Raw genomic sequence first — 19,462 nt, 5'->3', positions numbered from 1 at the left:
CCTTCTCTACTTATCTCACAGGGTGATGATAAAAAATTAAAGTAAGCATTGAAAATTATAATTTGCTATCTTAAATAATAGAACTTGGTGGCACTGTCATAAATAAAAGTTGTAATATTGTGAATCTGTTGAATCTCTGAAGTAAAAGTAAAAGAAAGCTCAGCCAACTAATGTATCTCTTTGAAAATGTAGTTGTTTTAAGATAGCATTTAATTAATATTTTGATGACTAAGCATCTCCATGGCAGTAACAGGTAAAATAAAATCTCCAAGGGGCTTCCCTAGTGGCGCAGTGGTTGAGAGTCCGCCTGCCAATGCAGGGGACATGGGTTCGTGCCCCGGTCTGGGAGGATCCCACATACCGCTGAGCGGCTGGGCCCGTGAGCCATGGCCGCTGAGCCTGCACGTCCGGAGCCTGTGCTCCGCAACGGGAGAGGCCACAACAGTGAGAGGCCCACGTACCGGAAAAAAAAAAAACCAAAAAAAAAACCTCCAACCATTTGGGTTGTGTAAATGCCACATAGGATATTAAGGTTTGCTTCTAATTGTGATGATAATGATAATTGAATTTAGTGTGGGCAGGTTTTGTCCTGTATATACTATGATATTTTATGTAAGGGACTTGAGTATCTGCAGATTTTGGTATCCATAGGGAGTTCTAGAACCAATCCCCTGCAGTTACCTAGAGATGGCTGTATATGTTACTTTTACTTTTGCTACTCTGTACCTCTGAAGGTATTGACCTTAAAATGGAGTACAATACGATAGTATTTTTTACCAAGGAAACAAGGTATTTTTAGCATAGTGCAAACTGAAATGCTTCTGATTTAGAAGTTGTACATTACCAAAATAATTGTTTATTTTTTAATCTTTAATTCTTGTATTCTTCTCAACAGTGTGTAGTATTGACTGAGATCAAACTATCATTGCAGAAGAAGATCAATGACTTTTGCCGTTCTCAGTGCCCTCCAGTAAAGGTAATAGTATCACTTAATAATGACACATAGTTTACCAAAGGAAAAGCACTTTCAGTATTAGAATTTATAGCTTTTCAGTGAGTTATATAAGAAACTTTTTACATGAGGACAATCAATAATACTTTTTAATTTTGGTTTTTGAAGTGTGGTCCAAGGACACTGAGGGTCCCTGAGACCCTTTCATAGGGTCTGCAAAGTCAAACTATTATAATATTACTGAAATGTTATTTGCTTTTTTCACTCTGATTCTCTTATGGGGTGCAATAGAGTTTACAAAGTCTACTTGATATGTGGTGATATTGCTCTGACAGCTAATTGAATGTGTGTGTGTTCTTGTCTTTTAAGTGTTTCTTGGTTTTACTTTCTAACACAGTAAATATCAGTAGGTATAACCCACATAAATAAAATCTAATTGGGTCATCAGTAATTTTTAAGAATGTGAAGGGATCGTGAAACCAAAAAGAAGGAGAACTGTTGAATTGTAACAGTAGAGTAGCGGTGGCTAGACCAGTTAGGGGCTAATGCAGTAAGTAGTCCAAGTGAGAGATACTTGTGCCTTGATGGGAATAGAGAGTGTGAGAAGTCATTGAATTCGAGGTATCTTTTGTAAAAACAGACTAATGGGATTGAGAATGGATGAATAAGAGTTGTGAAGGAAAGAATGATAAAGAATGACTCCTAGATTTTTGTTCAGAGTAATTAGGTATTGTTAAGTAGTGATGACATTGAGAAGAATGGAAAGAGGTCTAGATGGGAAAAATCATAATTCATCCCCTACAACTGCATACATATTACTAACTCCACCTCCTTCGTGGGGTCCTTTGTTCCTTTGGCAAAAGGAAAATGCTGTTTGTTCCTTTGAGACAGGCACTAAACTATCATCATACTGTATAAAATAGATGTGCTGAAAATCTTTGGATTGTGATACTTACATAGCATATTTATACTCTGTATAACATTTGTGTTGTTTTACAAATTAAATTAAGTAGATGAATAAGACAGAGTAGTCAGTAAACTTAGAACAGAACACAAAAGTTTTACAAAATAGGGCTTCCCTGGTGGCGCGGTGGTTGGGAGTCCGCCTGCCGATGCAGGGGACACGGGTTCGTGTCCCGGTCCGGGAGGATCCCACGTGTCGCAGAGCGGCTGGGCCCGTGAGCCATGGCCGCTGGGCCTGCGCGTCCGGAGCCTGTGCTCCGCAACGGGAGAGGCCACAGCAGTGAGAGGACTGCGTACCGCAAAAAAAAAAAAAAAAGTTTTACAAAATAATTACACAAGGTTGTAAAGTAAAATCTTTATGTGATTGATGCGTATATTCATACTTTAAAGTTGTTTTGCAAAGAAAGAAATTGTCCTTGAGTTTGCAGCTTTTAAACTTAAAAAAAAAGCCTATAAATTTCTTCTCAGTTTTATGTCTCATAAAAAGTGCTGTAGGTACCTATTTTGATAGTAAAGGCAGTGCATGATCAAGTAGGAGGTAGTCTTCTGTTAGGTATTTCACTACCTCATATAATAGGTGGTATAAATTATTTTAATGGGCTACGTTCTTATGCCCAAATATGATTGGCTTTAGTTTTTGTTAGAAAAATATCACCTTATACAGGATCATATGTGTTACAGGTTAAGACTTTTTCTTTATTATCAGTATGTCTAAAACTGAGCACAAAAATAATTTCTTTACATTTTCTTAGACTGGAGAATGTTATAAAAATCACTTTCAATAAAACATTTATGATTGTGTTTAAGAATCTGATTCTTACCTTTCATAATTTCAATGTGCACTGTTAGTACCTCAGCCCCTTTCCTGTTGACGCCACTCTGAGTTTTTAGCTGTTTTATTTTCCTTCAACTCTACCGCTTTTGGTCAATGGACACTCCATTCTTCTTTTCTAAAATGAAAGGTAAGAATTCACTGCTAGACCGTCAAACCAAGTTATCTTTCTCATATTCTGTGCTTGATTTTTAGGGCAAGGCACGAAGTTTTGTTATTTAAAAATTATAGAATGTACAATGATGGTGTGCTGATGTTGCTTCTAATTTTGTTAACACTAGATATCCAGTCCGAAATATCAAAATCCTTGATTCCAAAACCAATTTACAAACAAATTATCATATTTGTGGTCACTTTATACCTCAAATAATATGCTTAATTATAAATAAAATTGTCACCAAAAGGCCTAAGATAGTTGAGGGTTTTTTTTTCTTTATATAAATGTATAAGCTTGAACTTGTTTCTTCATTTCACAGTTCATCAGTGCAGATATACATGGAATTTGGTCACGGTTGTTTTGTGATTTCGGTGACGAATTTGAAGTTTTAGATACAACAGGAGAGGAACCAAAAGAGATTTTCATTTCAAATATAACGCAAGTATGATTATATACATATATTATTGTATATGTATATGATTGATTTTTTTAAGTTGATGTGAAAACTATTTTTTAAAAGGTGATATTAGCAAAATATTGTAATATGCAGTATTTTTTATTTGTTTAAAATTGAAGTTAGAATATTAAGAGAGAGTATTCTGGATTCCATCTAACATTTTTTAACAATTGATGAACATTTGCTTATGTCATTAATTTTAATTTTGTTTTCTGTCATGTTCCTATGGGACATGAATTGTGAGTCAGTGTTTACTGAACTGTTGATTGTGTCAGATCATAGATGTACTAAGTATGTCATAAGTCACTTGGCCCAACACTCTGACTCCAGGAAGATGAACACTTAAGTCATCATAAACAAAAGCTTTTCTAATTTGTTATATTTCTAAAACATTATTTGGAGGATGAGAAAAGTTTAAGAGTTAATTAACCTTCAAATCAAAAACTCTGAATTTTCTAACCATGTTCTCTTAATATCATGCAAGCTTAATTTTTTATTCCCTGAAAGAATTGGAGAAATTATTATAATCCATTTTTACTACTCTTTCTGTAGTTTAGCCTAAATCATTAACTTTATTTGCACTCTTAATGATCAATTTACATTAAAGCTCAAAAGAAACCAAACATAAGGAAATGATAATATACTTTGACTGAATAGTATTTGTGATTTTATCTTTATGTTTTCTTTTTAAAGCCAGTGTAATGTTGCCTTTCTCACCCCTTTTTAAGAAAAAATTCATTGAAAAGTCATTTTGTGTATCTCTTTGCTTACAGAATGGTTATTGTTCAGCCTTTTACCTTCTCTAGTTATTGTTAGTTTGTCCCTAAGAATATTATAGAGTTAGAATAAGCTCCAAGGGATCTTGTATTGCACTGATATTGTCTTTTATTGAATAGTGCAGGAAATATGAAGGTTATCATAAAAAATTAGACAAATATCATGAATGTTCCCATTTAACTTATCTGTAAATTATTTCTCCTTAAAGTCCTTATGAATTCTATTCTTGTTGAGATATTAGTAAACCCACATTACATTAATTTTATCTACATGTTTGTGATCATAATTGTATTTCTCAAACCCTTAAACAGCAAGAGAATTTTTAGAATCTACACACTTATGAAAGAGAGAATTATAATTCCATTAGGTTTTATGTAAATTAAATTATCACATTATTCAAACAATGTGATGGATTATATGCAGTTAGGAAATTTCCTGGTGTCTGACCTATCTCATCCACCTTTTAGATGAGTTAAACCAATTCCTTCCTGTTTTTATCTTGATAAGCAGGGATACATAATATTTCTTTGCTTTAAATGTTGGATAAGCTTTAAACTACCACTTTCCTGGCTTTAAATTTCCATCCTCTGTTCTTACATTTCTTTGATCTTCAAAGTTAGACTCATCTTTTATGTACAGAGTCTGTCATTAATGACTTTGAAACTTACCATTCAGTCACTTTGAATGTTTTTATAAATCACAAGAATCTTTGCATCTGTGAAATATTTGAACTCCCTTGTGGAATCTGTTTCCCCCAAACATAGAAATTATATTTTAAACATTCATAATAAAATAAGTTTGAAAATCACATAATAAAATGATAAGTCACTATTTTGTTACAATTCTTTAAAGCATTGCTTTTAATATGGAAGGAGAAGAATGGCTTGGAATTTTGGTTATTTTGAGAATTTTATGATAATATGTTCCTTTTTGTGTGAGATTTGGAATTTGTACAAAAAAGGAATACATGGACTTGTTTTTTAGTATATTACTCTTATTTCTAGGCTAATCCTGGCATTGTCACTTGCCTTGAAAATCATCCTCACAAACTTGAAACAGGACAATTCCTAACATTTCGAGAAATTAATGGAATGACAGGCTTAAATGGATCTACACAACAAATAACTGGTAAGTTTATGTGTTTTATTAATTCATTTATACTTATCCATTATTCAGCATGTTTACAGTTCAGACACTATACTCAGTGTCAAGAACACACCATTAGCTCAGACAGCCATGATCCAATTCTTGGCCTCAAGACATTTAATCCAAGTGAGGGGATACTAACATTCAGCAGTGATGGTATAAAGAGAGAAAAGGCGTTCTGGGAACTCTAACCTTAGCAAGGAAACCTACTCACTTTTGGTACAGCAGCAGTGGTGACAGGGTATCTTGATTAAAATTGATTGCATTGGCTTACGAAGATGATGAAAAGAATATTCTGTGCAGAGACAAACAGTAAGAAGCAAGATAGAATTCAAGGAACTTAAAGATATAATATAGCAGGGTGACAGTGGGAGTTGAGATAGCAAGAGTCTTAAGACATTTAAGAGAAAACTTTATGGTAGGTGAGCGAAGATTCTGGCACCTTATTTATTTACACATTAGGGAGTGCAAGAAGAGGAGCAGGTTTTGGAGAGAGATAATGAGTACAGTCTACGCTTGTTGGGTGAGGTGACAGTGAAGTATTCAAGTGAAGATATATGTTTTTGTCCCGTGGCTTGGATAAAGGGATGAATGGATGTTACTGCAGGCAGATTTGTGGATTTATTGGCAGGAAGCTGTAGGAATCTGTTTTGTCAGTGGACTGAGATGAAATCATGACCCAAAGGAGAGGTAAGGTGGTAAGGCCAGAGATTTGAGGAGAATAAACATTTTAAAAAATCGAAAAATCATCAGGCTTCATTTAGGATCCATTTGAAGTTGAAAATAATGAATTTATAGCAGCGTTAGTCTGCGTAGTTTGTGATTTTCCTCCAGCCATATTTAAAAGAGTTAAAGACATTGCTAGATGTCTTGTAACTCAGAGACAGCAGTGTTTACACCTGTTCAGTTGAGAGTGATTCAGTTTTATCTTTAGGGCATCTAAAAGTATAATTATGTGATTAGTGTATAGACTAGTAAATGGATTACTTTTATTTTTCTTTTAATGACTACAAGATGGATCCTTAGGAGAGAGAAAAAAAAAAAATCAGTCCCTGTTACGAACTCTTTATACCAAAACAACTTTGGATCTATATTTGAGAATCTTTGGGGACTTCCCTGGTGGCACAATGGTTGAGACTCTGCTCCCAGTGCAGGGGGCCAGGGTTCGATCCCTGGTCAGGGAACTAGATCCCACATGCATGCCGCAACTAAAAGTTTGCATGCCACAACTAGGGAGTCCACGAGTCACAACTAAGGAGCCCACCTGCTGCAACTAAGACCCGGCGCAACCAAATAAATAAATATTTTAAAAAAAAAATCTTTGGTAACAAAACTGTTGGATTATGTTTCCCAGACTGTATCTAAGTATGTAAAATATAGATTGAGATCACTGATATTAAAGAATTTTTATCTGTTTTTGCATAAAATTGACTCAACTAACTATTTAGGATTATCCTTTGTTGTGTTGGGGCCATGCAATGGTGGATTGTGGTGCTGGATCTGCATCTTGAGGCTATATGTATATATTAACAGGAGAAGCCACTGGATATCAAGGAATGAAAATAAAACCCACATTTTGTACCAAAAATTCTTTGGGCAGAGAGAGAATATTTGAATAGAGTAGCAGTTTATGAAACTTTTTTTTTTCTTAACATTTATTAGTTGGTACTTACTGCTCTAAAGTAATTTTCTGTTATTTGAAAAACATTTTTAAATAGCTAAAACAATATATGCTTATTCTAGATATATATATGTATTTATGTTTAGGTAGAGTTAAAAATGAGTTCTAGTTCAGACCTCCCCTCTACTCCAGAAGTAACAGCAGCTAAGTTTGATGTTTACTCTGCTGACCTTTTCTGTCTACTTAATATATAAACCTTATTTATTTAATTTAATTTTGTGAATAAGCAAATCGTTCAAAAACAATAGAAGGGGGACTTCCCTGGTGGCACAGTGGTTACGGATCCGCCTGCCAATGCAGGGGACACGGGTTCGATCCCTTATCCGGGAGGATACCACATGCCACGGAGCAACTAAGCCCATGCACCACAACTGCTGAGCCTGCACTCTAGAGCCCGCGAGCCACAACTACTGAGCCCGCATGCCACAACTAGTGAAGCCTGCACACCTGGAGCCCGTGCTCCGCAACAAGGCAAGCCACCGCAGTGAGAATCCCATGCACCGCAATGAAGAGTAGACCCACTCACCGCAACTAGAGAAAGCCCATGCACAATGAAGACCCAGTGCAGCCAAAAATAAATTAATTAATTAATTAAAAAAAAAAAAGAAGGCAAATGTTTATAGTGAAAACTTTATTGCCCACCTATGGCTCCCACTCATTCTTACCTGTCCATTATTCTTAGTTTATTGTGTGCCCTTCCAGGTTTCCTTATGCATTTTTACATGCAAGGTAACATATTATGACTAGAGCTACCCTTTGCCTTTTCATTAAATTAAACATCTAGATGGTCTTTTCACATCAGTAATTGTAGAATAGTCTCCTGTATGATTGAAAGTGGTATAGTATAAATTTGATTTGCATTTTACATTTTATGAATGAGATTAAGTATCTTAAGTTTTAGAGCTATTTCTTTTTCCTTTAATGTGAATCATCTGTCCTTTGCCCACTTTCTCACTGAGTTGTTATTTTTCCCCAGAACTCCTAATATATAGGGCATGTTTGCTGAGTTTTTTTTTTTAATATGAGTTGCAAAAATTTTTTTCTAGTTTGGCATTTGACTTTGCTTGTGATGGCTCTATGTGTATATGATGTCAAAGCTTTCAATTTTTTTCTTTTGAGTCATAATTAGGAAAAGCTTCCTTACTGCAAAGTTTTAAAGAAATTTTTCTCCTATGCTCTTATCTAATAATTTTTTTGTCATCGTTTTTGATATTTAAAACTTTTATCCATTTGGAATACTTTCCCAGATGGCTTTTTTTCCGAAAGATTTATTGAGTATCTTTTCTTTGCTGGTTTGAGGTACCACCTTAATTGTGTCCCTTGTGGGTCTGTTACTGAATAATCTATTCTGTTTGTCTGCCTGTCTATTCATGAGCCAGTATCATACTGTTTTAATTATTATGAATTATATATATAAAAAGTATCAGTATATTAATTATTGAGTCTTTATAAAGTATTTTAATATCTAATAATAAGCACCTCTCATTCCTTTTTTTTCCTTCCAAGTTTTCTTGGCCATTTTTGCTTAAGTCCTTATATTTGTATGGGAAAAATAATCTGTCTAGCTCCCCACACTTCCACCCACCACCAAATAAAATGATTTATACTGAGATCTTAATTTTGTAAACTATGAAAAATTAACATCTTTATGATGATAAACCTTCAAATTTAAATACTTATATCAGTAGGTAATGGTTTTCTTTTTTCCTCCTTTTAGTGGTATCACCATTTTCTTTTAGCATTGGTGATACTAGAGAACTGGAACCTTATTTACATGGAGGGATAGCTGTTCAAGTTAAGACTCCTAAAACATTCTGCTTTGTAAGTATTTTTTTTTTCTGATTAAAAAAATGTTTCTTTACAGAAGAATGGCAGGGAGAAAAAAAGCAATAAAAGTAATTCAAAGGCTGAACAGATTTTGTTTTTTAATTTGTACCCACTTTCAGGAAAATGGAATCAATCTATGGAAATAAACTGATAGCAGCAAAAAAATTTACAGCTACAATACCCATCTATATAGTTCACAAAGGAACTACTCCTTTGTGAATCATCAAAGAGTTGATTATACTTCTTATAATTACTTCCTAAGACAAAAGATATAATTAATATGTATTTGAAAGATTTAATAAGCATTGATTCAGTATATGTTCTGTTTTATTACTCAGTTATTTACATTTTTGAAGTAAAAGGAATATTTCTTTTATTTATCATATTTGTTAATCCAGGTTTTTAAATTTTTAATGTTTTGGATTTCAAGAAATAGTGTAGGGGTTTCCCTGGTGGCGCAGTGGTTGAGAGTCTGCCTGCCAATGCAGGAGACGCGGGTTCATGCCCCGGTCCAGGAGGATCCCACATGCCGTGGAGCGGCTGGGCCCGTGAGCCATGGCTGCTGAGCCTGCGCGTCTGGAGCCTGTGCTCCACAACGGGAGAGGCCACAACAGTGAGAGGCCTGCGTACCGCAAAAGAAAAAAAAAAAAAGAAATAGTGTAATATGTTAGAAATGTTAAATAATTCCCATAAACTGGCATTGGAAGGAAAGGTAAGTATCCGTATAGAGAGAATGTAGAAGCTACTTGTATCAAGGAACCAGCGAGCCTCTTGCTGCTTAAATCCTTAGGCCACTTCTCAGCATAAGCTGTCTAATAAGTCTCTGTTTTTTCTTGCAAGTTCTCAAGGTTTTAACTTGACTGCCTTTTCTTTTCCAGAACAATTATTAACTAAAGTCCTCTACAAGGTTTTGTTCAAGCCAAAGTTAGAGCTAAACAGATTAAAATGCTACAGCTAGTCAAATCTGCTGTAGGAAGATTTGTGCATTACTTCCTCTTGCCATTTACCCCAATTTTTAATTATGCCTCAAGTAAATTTCAGATTGGGTTTGTTTTTTTTGGGGGGCAGAGGTGGTGGTGGAGTGTTGGTTGGGTTTTTTGGCCTTGGTGTGTTCTTTGCTCCACACAGAAAATTTTAACTGGGTATTTATTCAAGTTATGTCAGGCATAACGAGTCCTGATAACTTGGTATCAAAAAAATGTGGTAGCTCTTTGACTAAGATTATAGATTTTTTCAAGTATTACAAATGTTTGTACCAATTCTTCCCAAATTTACTATTTGGAGCAGGTTATCTAGTTGCATGTAACATTAAAAAAATAAAGTGTGATAATACGAAAAGGGGTAACCAGTGAATGGTAGCTGTTTTATATTTCAGTTAAAACATATTAGCCCAACCTTATTTATTTCAGACCTTTGGGAGGGAGCCATTTCTTTTAGTGCTCTGTGTAGTTTGTCAAGTAGTCATGTGCTAGCTCCGAAGTAATAGTGGATTTTTTTCTGTTGTTTGTTTTGTTTTTTTCTGTTAGGAACCATTAGAGAAGCAGATAAAACATCCAAAGTGCCTTATTGCGGATTTTAGCAAACCTGAGGTAAATAAATGCTTTGCAGGTTTGAGAAAGGCGGGTGGGGATTGGTAAGGGATTATGAAGATTTCTGTCAGACTGTCAGATTTTTTAAAAATAAAAGTTGTATTCATGTATCTAGAGCTGATGCCAAAGGATTAAAAATAGGAATTTATATAATGGAAATGTTAAAATAATAGGAAAAAGGTTTACTTTTATAATGATATACCAGGTTTGATAGTATAAAGGTGGTTTCATTAATTTATGCAAAGGTGATCATATTAAAAATTTTCTGAACCATGTAGAGTTTTATATAATACATAGTTCTTCCATAAAAACTTTGGAAGCATTTATTCTGTTTTTTTTAAATCACTGGATCAGTTTTGTAGCAGTGAATGTATTTATGATAAGTAAAGAATTATATTCGATATTAACAGTTCCCAAATTTGTAAATGTTAATAAAGAAAAAGAATTCGGTGCTCTTGTACAGACATTTTGTTTCCTTTGTTCAGTTGGTAATACTTTGTTTCATATGGATAACCTAATAAAAACTAGTCATAGAGCCTGGGCTTAAAACTTAGATCTTGGACTTCCCTGGTGGCGCAGTGGTTGAGAGTCCACCTGCCGATGCAGGGGATGCGTGTTCGTACCCCGGTCCGGGAAGATCCCGCATGCCGCGGAGCAGCTGGGCCCGTGAGCCATGGCCGCTGAGCCTGCGCGTCCGGAGCCTGTGCTCCGCAACGGGAGAGGGGAAAAAACCTTAGATCTTTGTTTAAATATATCTTTATGACCTTGAAGTCAAGTCTCAGCTTCCTTATCTGTTATATAAAGATAATAATAGTAATAAGCTAATACATTTGTTATAATGATTAAATTAAATAATGTCTTAAAAGCATTAGCACAGTGCCTGACACATATTACACACTCAATAAATATTGACCAATTTTTAATGTTCTAAATAGGCACCTTTAGAGATTCACTCAGCCATGCTTGCCTTGGACCAGTTTCAGGAGAACTATAGTCGCAAGCCAAATACTGGGTAATGTTCTTTGTTTGAAATAACTTTTTTTTTAATTGTAATACCACTAGATACACCAAACTGTATAAACACTTCTGACCTGGTCTTTTTCCTGGTAGGAGTGGAGAGATCAATTTATAAAAATGGAGTTATACTAAATAAGAATTTTCCTATTTTGAAGTCCTCAAAAGCTATAACTTTTTAAAATAAAAAATCTGAGAATTATTAAATTATGAATCCACTATAGAATTTTTTACCTCCTGGTATTGTTGCAAAAAGTTTTTGCCATGTATATTTAAAACTAAACATTATATACTGTTCTTAGGTGAGCATGATTTTGATGTAATTTTGAAGTAATCTATTTATAAACCAGTTACCTTAAAATCAGTAAGCACTTTGTAATCCACAGGTTTTCAACATATTTCTTAAATTTCAGTTTTGAATATGACCTACTGTTCATAGCAACTGAGAACATTGAAATTGGGGTGTTTTATTTTGAATCCTAGATGCCAACAAGATTCAGAAGAGCTGTTGAAACTAGCAACATCTATAAGTGAAACCTTGGAAGAGCAGGTGAATATTCAAAGTTATGGCCATCAAAAATTATGTAACATGTAAATCTTCTATATATTACTGTTCTCTTATCCTGCAAATTCCAGTATTGCTACTTATTGACTCTGTGACAGTAAGCAAGTTACTTGACATTCTTCTAATTCAGTTTTGCAAATCTTTGCCTGATTTTTAATTAGGTTGTTTTCTTCTTATTAATTGAGAGCATTCTTTATATAATCTGGAAATTAGTCCTTTATCAGACACACATGTTACAGATATTTTCTTCCAGTCTGTGGGTTGTATTTTCATTTTACTATCAATACAGTGTCTTTTGAGGAGCACAGGTTTTTAATTTTGCTGAAGTTCAGTTTATCAGTTTTTCTTTTTTATGGTGTGTGCCCTTTTTTAACTCAAAATCATAAAGCTTTTCCCCTGTATTTTCTTCTAGAAGGTTTATTGTTTTGTGAGTTTATTTTTCTATATCATACAAAGTATAGTTCGTGTACATGACTATACATTTTGAACTCACTGTGTACAGTTTTGTACTTTTTTTTTTTTTTTTTTGCTGTACGCGGGCCTCTCACCACTGTGGCCTCTCCCGTTGCGGAGCACAGGCTCCGGACGCACAGGCTCAGCAGCCGTGGCTCATGGGCCCAGCCGCCCCGCGGCATGTGGCATCCTCCCGCACCGGGGCACGAACCCGTGTCCCCTGCATCAGCAGGCGGACTCTCAACCACTGCGCCACCAGGGAAGCCCTGTACTTTTATTAATTTGTTTTTTTCTATCTTGCCAGGCATAGATCAAGGTTCATTTTTTTGTGTATGAATATCCAGTAATTCTAGCCCATTTATTGAAAAGACAGTTTTTTCTTTATTCAGTTTTTTTGGCATCTTTGTCAGAAATTTATTGACCACATATGTGTAGGACTCTTTCTGAACCCAATATTATCTTCCATTGGTTGTTTCTATCCTTTTGCTAGTACCATCCTATTTTGATTACTGTAGCTTTATAGTAAGACTTGAAATCAGGTTTAGTCACTGGTGCATTTCTCAGAAGGAGCTTAGAATTAACCGTATTCCCTGAGTTCTTAACACATTTCAAATTTTTCTGTAACCTTTATTCTTGAAAGGAGCCTGGCTGAAAGTAAAATTCAAGGCTGTTAACTTTCTTCCTTGATATCTTGCTTTGTATCTTGTAGTTGAGAAATATGATGTCGGCTTACTTTTCTTACTTTTTATAAATAATCTGGTCTTTTTGCCTTGGGGCCCTGTATATTTTTTTCTTCTGTGTAATTTGTCATCTGTGAAATCGAATAGTTTTACCAAGTTATAACTCAAGGTTGATCATTCAGTCAATTTTTCCAGGTATACCATGAGCCCATTTTGATTCATAGATTCATATTTTCTTTTATTTATTTATTTTTCCCCTTTGGGGAAGGTGGAATGGATCATTGGAGTTCTTAGTTATTAAATTTCTGATTCAAGGTGGGGTTTTCCACATCTCCAAGTGTTTGTTGATATATAATTAACTCAGTCAAATTTACTCTGCCTTGTAATTAGTTTGGGGGAGAAATTTTCAGTACTGAAATGTTTTGATTCTAATTTTCTGTCTCCTTTTTACATCTGCTTTGTTTGGTAAACTGATTTTTCTGTATATGCTTTTGGACAGGGTAAGGGTTTTTGGTGCTTTTTCAGATTTCTATTTCTAGAGCCCCTCTTCCTCTTCTCTTCCTGAAAAGGAGTTTCTTTAATAGGTGATTTTTTTTTTAACTAAAAAAATTTTTTTGGTGGATACGTGTTGATATATCTTGTGGATCTCTTTGCTTTCTGCCAAATCCTACTTAACTTCCTCTCTTACTTCCTTTTTTAGCCTTCTCTGTCAAGGGATATCTCCCCCTTTCTATTTACATCATTCTCCCCAGGGAAGTTCTTTCACCATAGCCACTGCTGAGATCTGCCAGACTTCATACATGTTCAGTATTTTTTGCACTTAGTATGGGCCTTCTGTTTTCTCAGGATGATTTTGACTGTGCTTTGTCACATTAGGCCTTTCATTCTCTTTTCTGTGGTTACACGCTTCCTGCTCTCTGTTCAGGCTTGCAGCAATATGAAGTCCAGAAATAGTTCATTTGGGGTTTGGTGTTTGTTTTTCTATTTACAGGCAATTTGAAGTTCATATTTTCTGTTTCTTAGTAATACTGAAGCCCTGCCACTGGTTTATTTCTCTTCTTGTGGATATGTATCATCTTTTGGAGACCGTGTGCAGAAATTCAGATATAGGCCTTAGTCATTATCCTAGGGTGATGAAAAACTCCCCAGATTTGGATGTTTGTTTATTAAAAAATATAAAATCTTGAAAGATAGTGTAACCTAATGGTAAGAATAGAGCTAGAGAGTTGGACTTTTTGGGTTCAGATCCTGGTTTGACCACTTACTAGCAGTAAAATCTTGAGTAAATTACTTAATCTTTCAAAGTCTCAGTTTTCTAATTTGTATGATAGAAATTATATTTCCTAGGATTATTTTGAAGATTACATGTGGACTAATAATATACAACTCAAAATAGATGCTCAATCAAATTACCTGCTTCTATTAGCATTCTTGTCATTGTTTTTAATATTATCAGTACCACCAATATCTCTGCATTCAGAAATGCCACATCTTAAATGAAATTGTAATCTGAGTTGAGTTTAGTGCTAAATAGTTGTAAAATAGTGAGATATAGAAAATTGAAATGGAGTGGGTGGAATGTGAGTAAATAGTAACTTCTTTTTGTATCATAGATATCTTTGATAATGTAATAAAAGCCTTTCTTCTTCCTCTAAATGTACATTTTACATAGAATTTCAAGAGATTAATTGAGCCCTACTTGAATCCTAGGTTAAGATTCTAGTTACTGATGTTGAAAGAATAGGAAGAGAAAGAGAAGCCAGAGCTCATGAAGAGATCTTTGTGACAAATAAGAAATTGTGCTAAAATAATGGCTCCAAAATCCAGTTCTCCATTTTTTTCTTAAAAATACTAATAAATTTTATTTTGAGAAACATCATTTCAGTTTAAGTATGATAATGAGAACTTTGTGGTGATTGGCTCTTAGATTTGTATGCAAAAGTGCTATTACTCTCAATTTTTTTCCTAAACTGCCTTTTGTAACAATGTATTGCCTCATTTTTTACAGTTTTACTTTTTATTTGCCACTTCAAGCACAAATGATAGCTCATCATTTTTTATGGGTCATTTTTTTTTTCATTTATGTAGGTGCAGAGTTTTTCCATAGTTTTCATTAAAACATGTTTTTTAAAATTCTGGTTGTTTGTCCGACATCACAGTAGATAATCCAGTTAATTCTAAATTGTTCCCTAGTGTCACATAAAGAGTCAGAAAGCAAAATTGGGCAGGTACTGGTAATGAAATATAGCGCTTAAGGTAACTGACATGGAATTGGATCTTTTATTATGAGATTGGGACTTTTTTTTAGGACTTAAAAACTATTAGGGAAATTGAGTAGCTCTTTTAGAAGTTAAGGTATAATTATTTATTGAAATTTTGAGTATACCATGTGAATACTGTTAATATTATTGTCTTTCGTGGCTTGTGTTTCAGCCTGAAGTAAATTATGACATTGTGCGTTGGCTCTCTTGGACTGCCCAAGGCTTTTTACCCCCACTTGCTGCAGCAGTAGGAGGTGTTGCCAGCCAAGAAGTATTGAAAGCTGTGACAGGAAAGTTTTCTCCTTTATGCCAGTGGGTTAGTTCTCTATTTTAATATTTTTTTTGTACTTAAGGTTGAATTATTCACCCATATAATGAATGTCTGTTATGAATTATAACATAGCATTAATTAATATATTATAAAAGCAACCTTAAAATATTTTTTGATGCATGAGTCAGATGTGATGTGCCACCAAAACTTAATTCTGTAATGGAAACGGACAAGATCATTTGTTGAGGCTATTGGCATGTAACCCAGAGTTGCATTCTAGGATGTATTTCCCTCATTTGTGAGAGTGAAGGAATTATCACTCTTATATTCCTTATATATAAGGAATTTTCTTATCCTTATATTTAGTTTCCACTACTGTTAGTTTAGCAGTCACATGCTTTCAGGACTCCTGAACTGTTCCATGGAGTCTTTTGGCATCATGAATCTTCAGATTCCCTAGTTTCTATGTATAAACTTCTAAAGGTAGAAAGCATAGGAATGGTAAAAGTTTGATAACTATATAGGGTAAAAACATCACAAGATGGAAAGACCCTGGTTTCTATTACCAGAAGGAATAATTGGCAAAGTGTATCAAAGGATACTCTTCAGGCCCTTTATTTTTTTTTTAATTTTAAACATTTGAATATAACATTGATCTTGTTTATTATGTTTTAAAAAGTTTAAATTTAGCTTTAATAATTAAAATTTGTAAATTTATTATCGATGCTATTAATTAATGTTATTTTGCTGCTGGATTATTTGGTTTATTTTAACACAGTGTACAAGTTCAATTGTAAAAGTCTGGTTTAGATATAACTATTAGCAGCATGGGGAATATAAATTATGTTATTAATATAGATTCTATGTTATAATTAAATAAATAACCATTTATTCATGTTCATGGTCATGTTCACGTTTTTTAGCCATATAAGTTACTTAAAATGAAAATGAGAATGAGACTCAGGGGTTTTTTTCATTAACCTGAACTAATTCTGTTTGATATTATTTTAAATGCTGAAATTGTGGCTTCCTAGACCATTTCCTCTGTAGTGTATGTAATAATTACAGATGACATAGTTTCCAAGTTGGAAATTAAATATGGACTAGGTACTTTCCTATCAAAAGTAAACAAATTATTCAAATGTAGCTGAAATTGAATGAGCTTCCAGAAGTTTTTATGTAGTTATAAAAAATAGATTTGGAGGTGAAATTTCCTTTTGTTTGTTAATAATAGAATATATCATCTGTAAGATGGCTAAATGACATGAATCAAATTATATCTTTTTACAGTTCCTCCAGATTTAACCATTGTTTCAATTGAAAGAATGTAAGGAATGTTTATTGCATAAGAAACAATTATATTTTTTAATCCATTATTTTACTCTGAAGCAGCATGTTTATCATTGTTTTCTTTAATGATCATTAAATAACTACAGAAGATAATTTTTCTAGCAATTTAGCTTTCTACATAGTAAGTTATGTTTTTATCTTCTACTTTAAGTTATATATTGAAGCAGCAGATATTGTCGAATCCCTAGGCAAACCTGAACGTGAAGAATTTCTCCCACGGTAATACTGACCTTTTTGTTGCTTTTTTCTTAGTTGTATGTTTATAAGGAGCAACTAGATTAAAAGAGTTTTTGTGTAAACATGCATTTGTTTTAGATGTCTTTTCTCCTTAGCTCACTTCTGCAGTCATTTCTTCTCTACTTAGAGATTGTGTCATAATAATGCAGTATCTCTTTACCACCTTATAAATAATGAATATAAAGTGTTAAATTTATATCATGAGAATGGTTAGGTTTCAAAACATCATTCTGATTTTAGATGAAAACAATTGCTACCTGCAGCTTTTATTTATATCAGTCATTCTTTACCTTTTGGGTCACATATCTCTTTGGGAATCTGATAAAAGCTTATGAATTCATTCTCCCAGAAATACACATAACCCAAAGTTCTGCCTTCAATTTAAGTGGGTTAACAACTTCAAAGCCCAACCATAGTCTTCTCTACAAACCTTTATTAAAAATCCCTGCCTTAAAAATTTTTTTCCGGATAAACTAAAGTGACCTTCACTTAAGTCATTTGGACTTAGAATATTAAGTCAAATGGAAAAAAGAAACAACTGATTTCTTTATGAAGTTTCTTCTCTTTCAAATAAGATAATGTATCTATTAGTTTGGAAGAAACTCATTAAATTGGTACTAGCAGCAATGAAACTAATCTTAATAATGTTTTTTTATGCCATTCTATTTTCTTGGTTTATATTGTTTTTTACAGAGGAGATAGATATGATGCCTTACGAGCCTGCATTGGAGACACTTTGTGTCGGAAGCTACAAAATTTGAATATCTTTTTAGTAAGTAGGAATAATAATGAGAATAAATAGTACAGTCAAACTGCTCTTGTATATCAAGTTAATTTATTAAATGAAATTTGAGTACAGTTTCTAACATAGTAGACATTCAGGAAATGTTTAAAACAGGAATTTGTAAACTGTACCTGCAGGCCAAATCCATCCTGCTGCCTGTTTTTATAAATAAAGTTTCACGACAACACAGCCAAGCCCATTTATTCAAATATTGTCTATGGCTTCTTTCATACTATAAAGTGGAGCTGAGTAGTTGTGAAAAAGACCGTATCGCTTACAAAGATGAAAACATTCACTGTCTGGCCCTTTATAGAAGATGTTTGCCAACCCATCGTCTAGAGAATTAGTACATGTAAAGTTAAAATACGAGTATAATAGTTTTGAACATTAAATGATTTTCTAGAAATACATTAAAAATTGTGGGGTTTGGGTTTGTTTTGTTTTTTCTAACCAAATGTAGGAATATGTAGGTGGATCTGTCTTTCTTTAATGTCTTAGTGCATTGACAGGGAAGCTCTCCCCAATAGCATAAGACGACTTCTCCTGCCACTTATTTTTTTAATTATTATAATCAGTCCTAAAAGTACTACTGATTTTTATTATTCATTTTTTAAATAATATTTTGAAAATCAGCAGTATTCCTGAGCTTTTACCTGCATGTAGAATCTCTTATTAGTTTTTACTTAAAAGTCTTAGAATAGTTATATTCATCAAATGAGTTTAGAAAATTATCTATAAACAAGTAATCTTTTTAATTGTAATGTTGTACTGTTTCATGCTGTTTGTTTCCATCTTATATAAAAACTGAGTTCAAACTTTGGCTTTTGTGTGGAATATTAAAATGTCTTCTTTTTAAAGGAATTATAAATATTATGCTTTTCCTTTTATGATTTATACATTTTTTTAATTGAGACACTTATAATGATATCATGAACCATTAAATATTTTAAAGTAAAATGATTTTTAAGTTACTTTAAAAGTTCAAATTATTTTTAAAAGTATGTATTTATTGTAACAGCATTTGAAGAAACTTAAGATGAAATTGCTCTTTAGTAAGTAGATGTTTTAATTTTATTTAATCTGATACCTTTTATTTTTCTTCTCCATAGGTAGGATGTGGAGCCATAGGCTGTGAAATGTTAAAAAATTTTGCTTTGCTAGGTGTTGGCACAGGCAAAGAGAAGGGAATGGTAAGATATAAATCCTTGAGAGTTAAAAGTTTATATTTCTTTTGCTGCCCAGTTTTGAATCATATTTGACTGCATGGATCTGAAGTATTGGTTTTTGAGGATAGGGCCACTAGGCTAGAAATTGGAAGATTCTAAATATACCCTGACCATTTTTCAAAATTTATGTGACCTTGTGACAAATAACTTGAGTTCTCTGCTCCTCAGTTTCTTTCTTTAGTATTGTGAAACTGTTATCTGTACTACCTGCCTCATAATGTAATTATGAAGATCAAATGT

At 33.6% G+C, this 19,462-nt stretch overlaps 1 protein-coding gene across 3 annotated transcripts in view; it reads left to right on the top strand.

Annotated features, from left to right (window-relative positions):
• Window positions 1–19,462, top strand: part of UBA6 (ubiquitin like modifier activating enzyme 6) — an 80,097-nt gene that overhangs the window by 34,346 nt on the left and 26,289 nt on the right. For all 3 annotated transcript variants that reach the window (XM_067736176.1, XM_067736178.1, XM_067736177.1), the window contains 11 exons: window positions 896–976; window positions 3,224–3,346; window positions 5,143–5,266; window positions 8,683–8,786; window positions 10,319–10,381; window positions 11,317–11,393; window positions 11,879–11,945; window positions 15,527–15,670; window positions 17,127–17,194; window positions 17,906–17,984; window positions 19,106–19,186. In XM_067736176.1, coding sequence (XP_067592277.1) covers window positions 896–976; window positions 3,224–3,346; window positions 5,143–5,266; window positions 8,683–8,786; window positions 10,319–10,381; window positions 11,317–11,393; window positions 11,879–11,945; window positions 15,527–15,670; window positions 17,127–17,194; window positions 17,906–17,984; window positions 19,106–19,186 — 1,011 coding nt within the window. The remainder of the gene's footprint in view (window positions 1–895; window positions 977–3,223; window positions 3,347–5,142; window positions 5,267–8,682; window positions 8,787–10,318; window positions 10,382–11,316; window positions 11,394–11,878; window positions 11,946–15,526; window positions 15,671–17,126; window positions 17,195–17,905; window positions 17,985–19,105; window positions 19,187–19,462) is intronic.

This window comes from Pseudorca crassidens, chromosome 4, assembly GCF_039906515.1.
Source record: "Pseudorca crassidens isolate mPseCra1 chromosome 4, mPseCra1.hap1, whole genome shotgun sequence".
Taxonomy (NCBI): Eukaryota; Metazoa; Chordata; class Mammalia; order Artiodactyla; family Delphinidae; genus Pseudorca; species Pseudorca crassidens.
The sequence above is the reverse complement of the archived record's forward strand: the minus strand, read 5'-3'. Positions and strand labels throughout refer to the sequence as shown.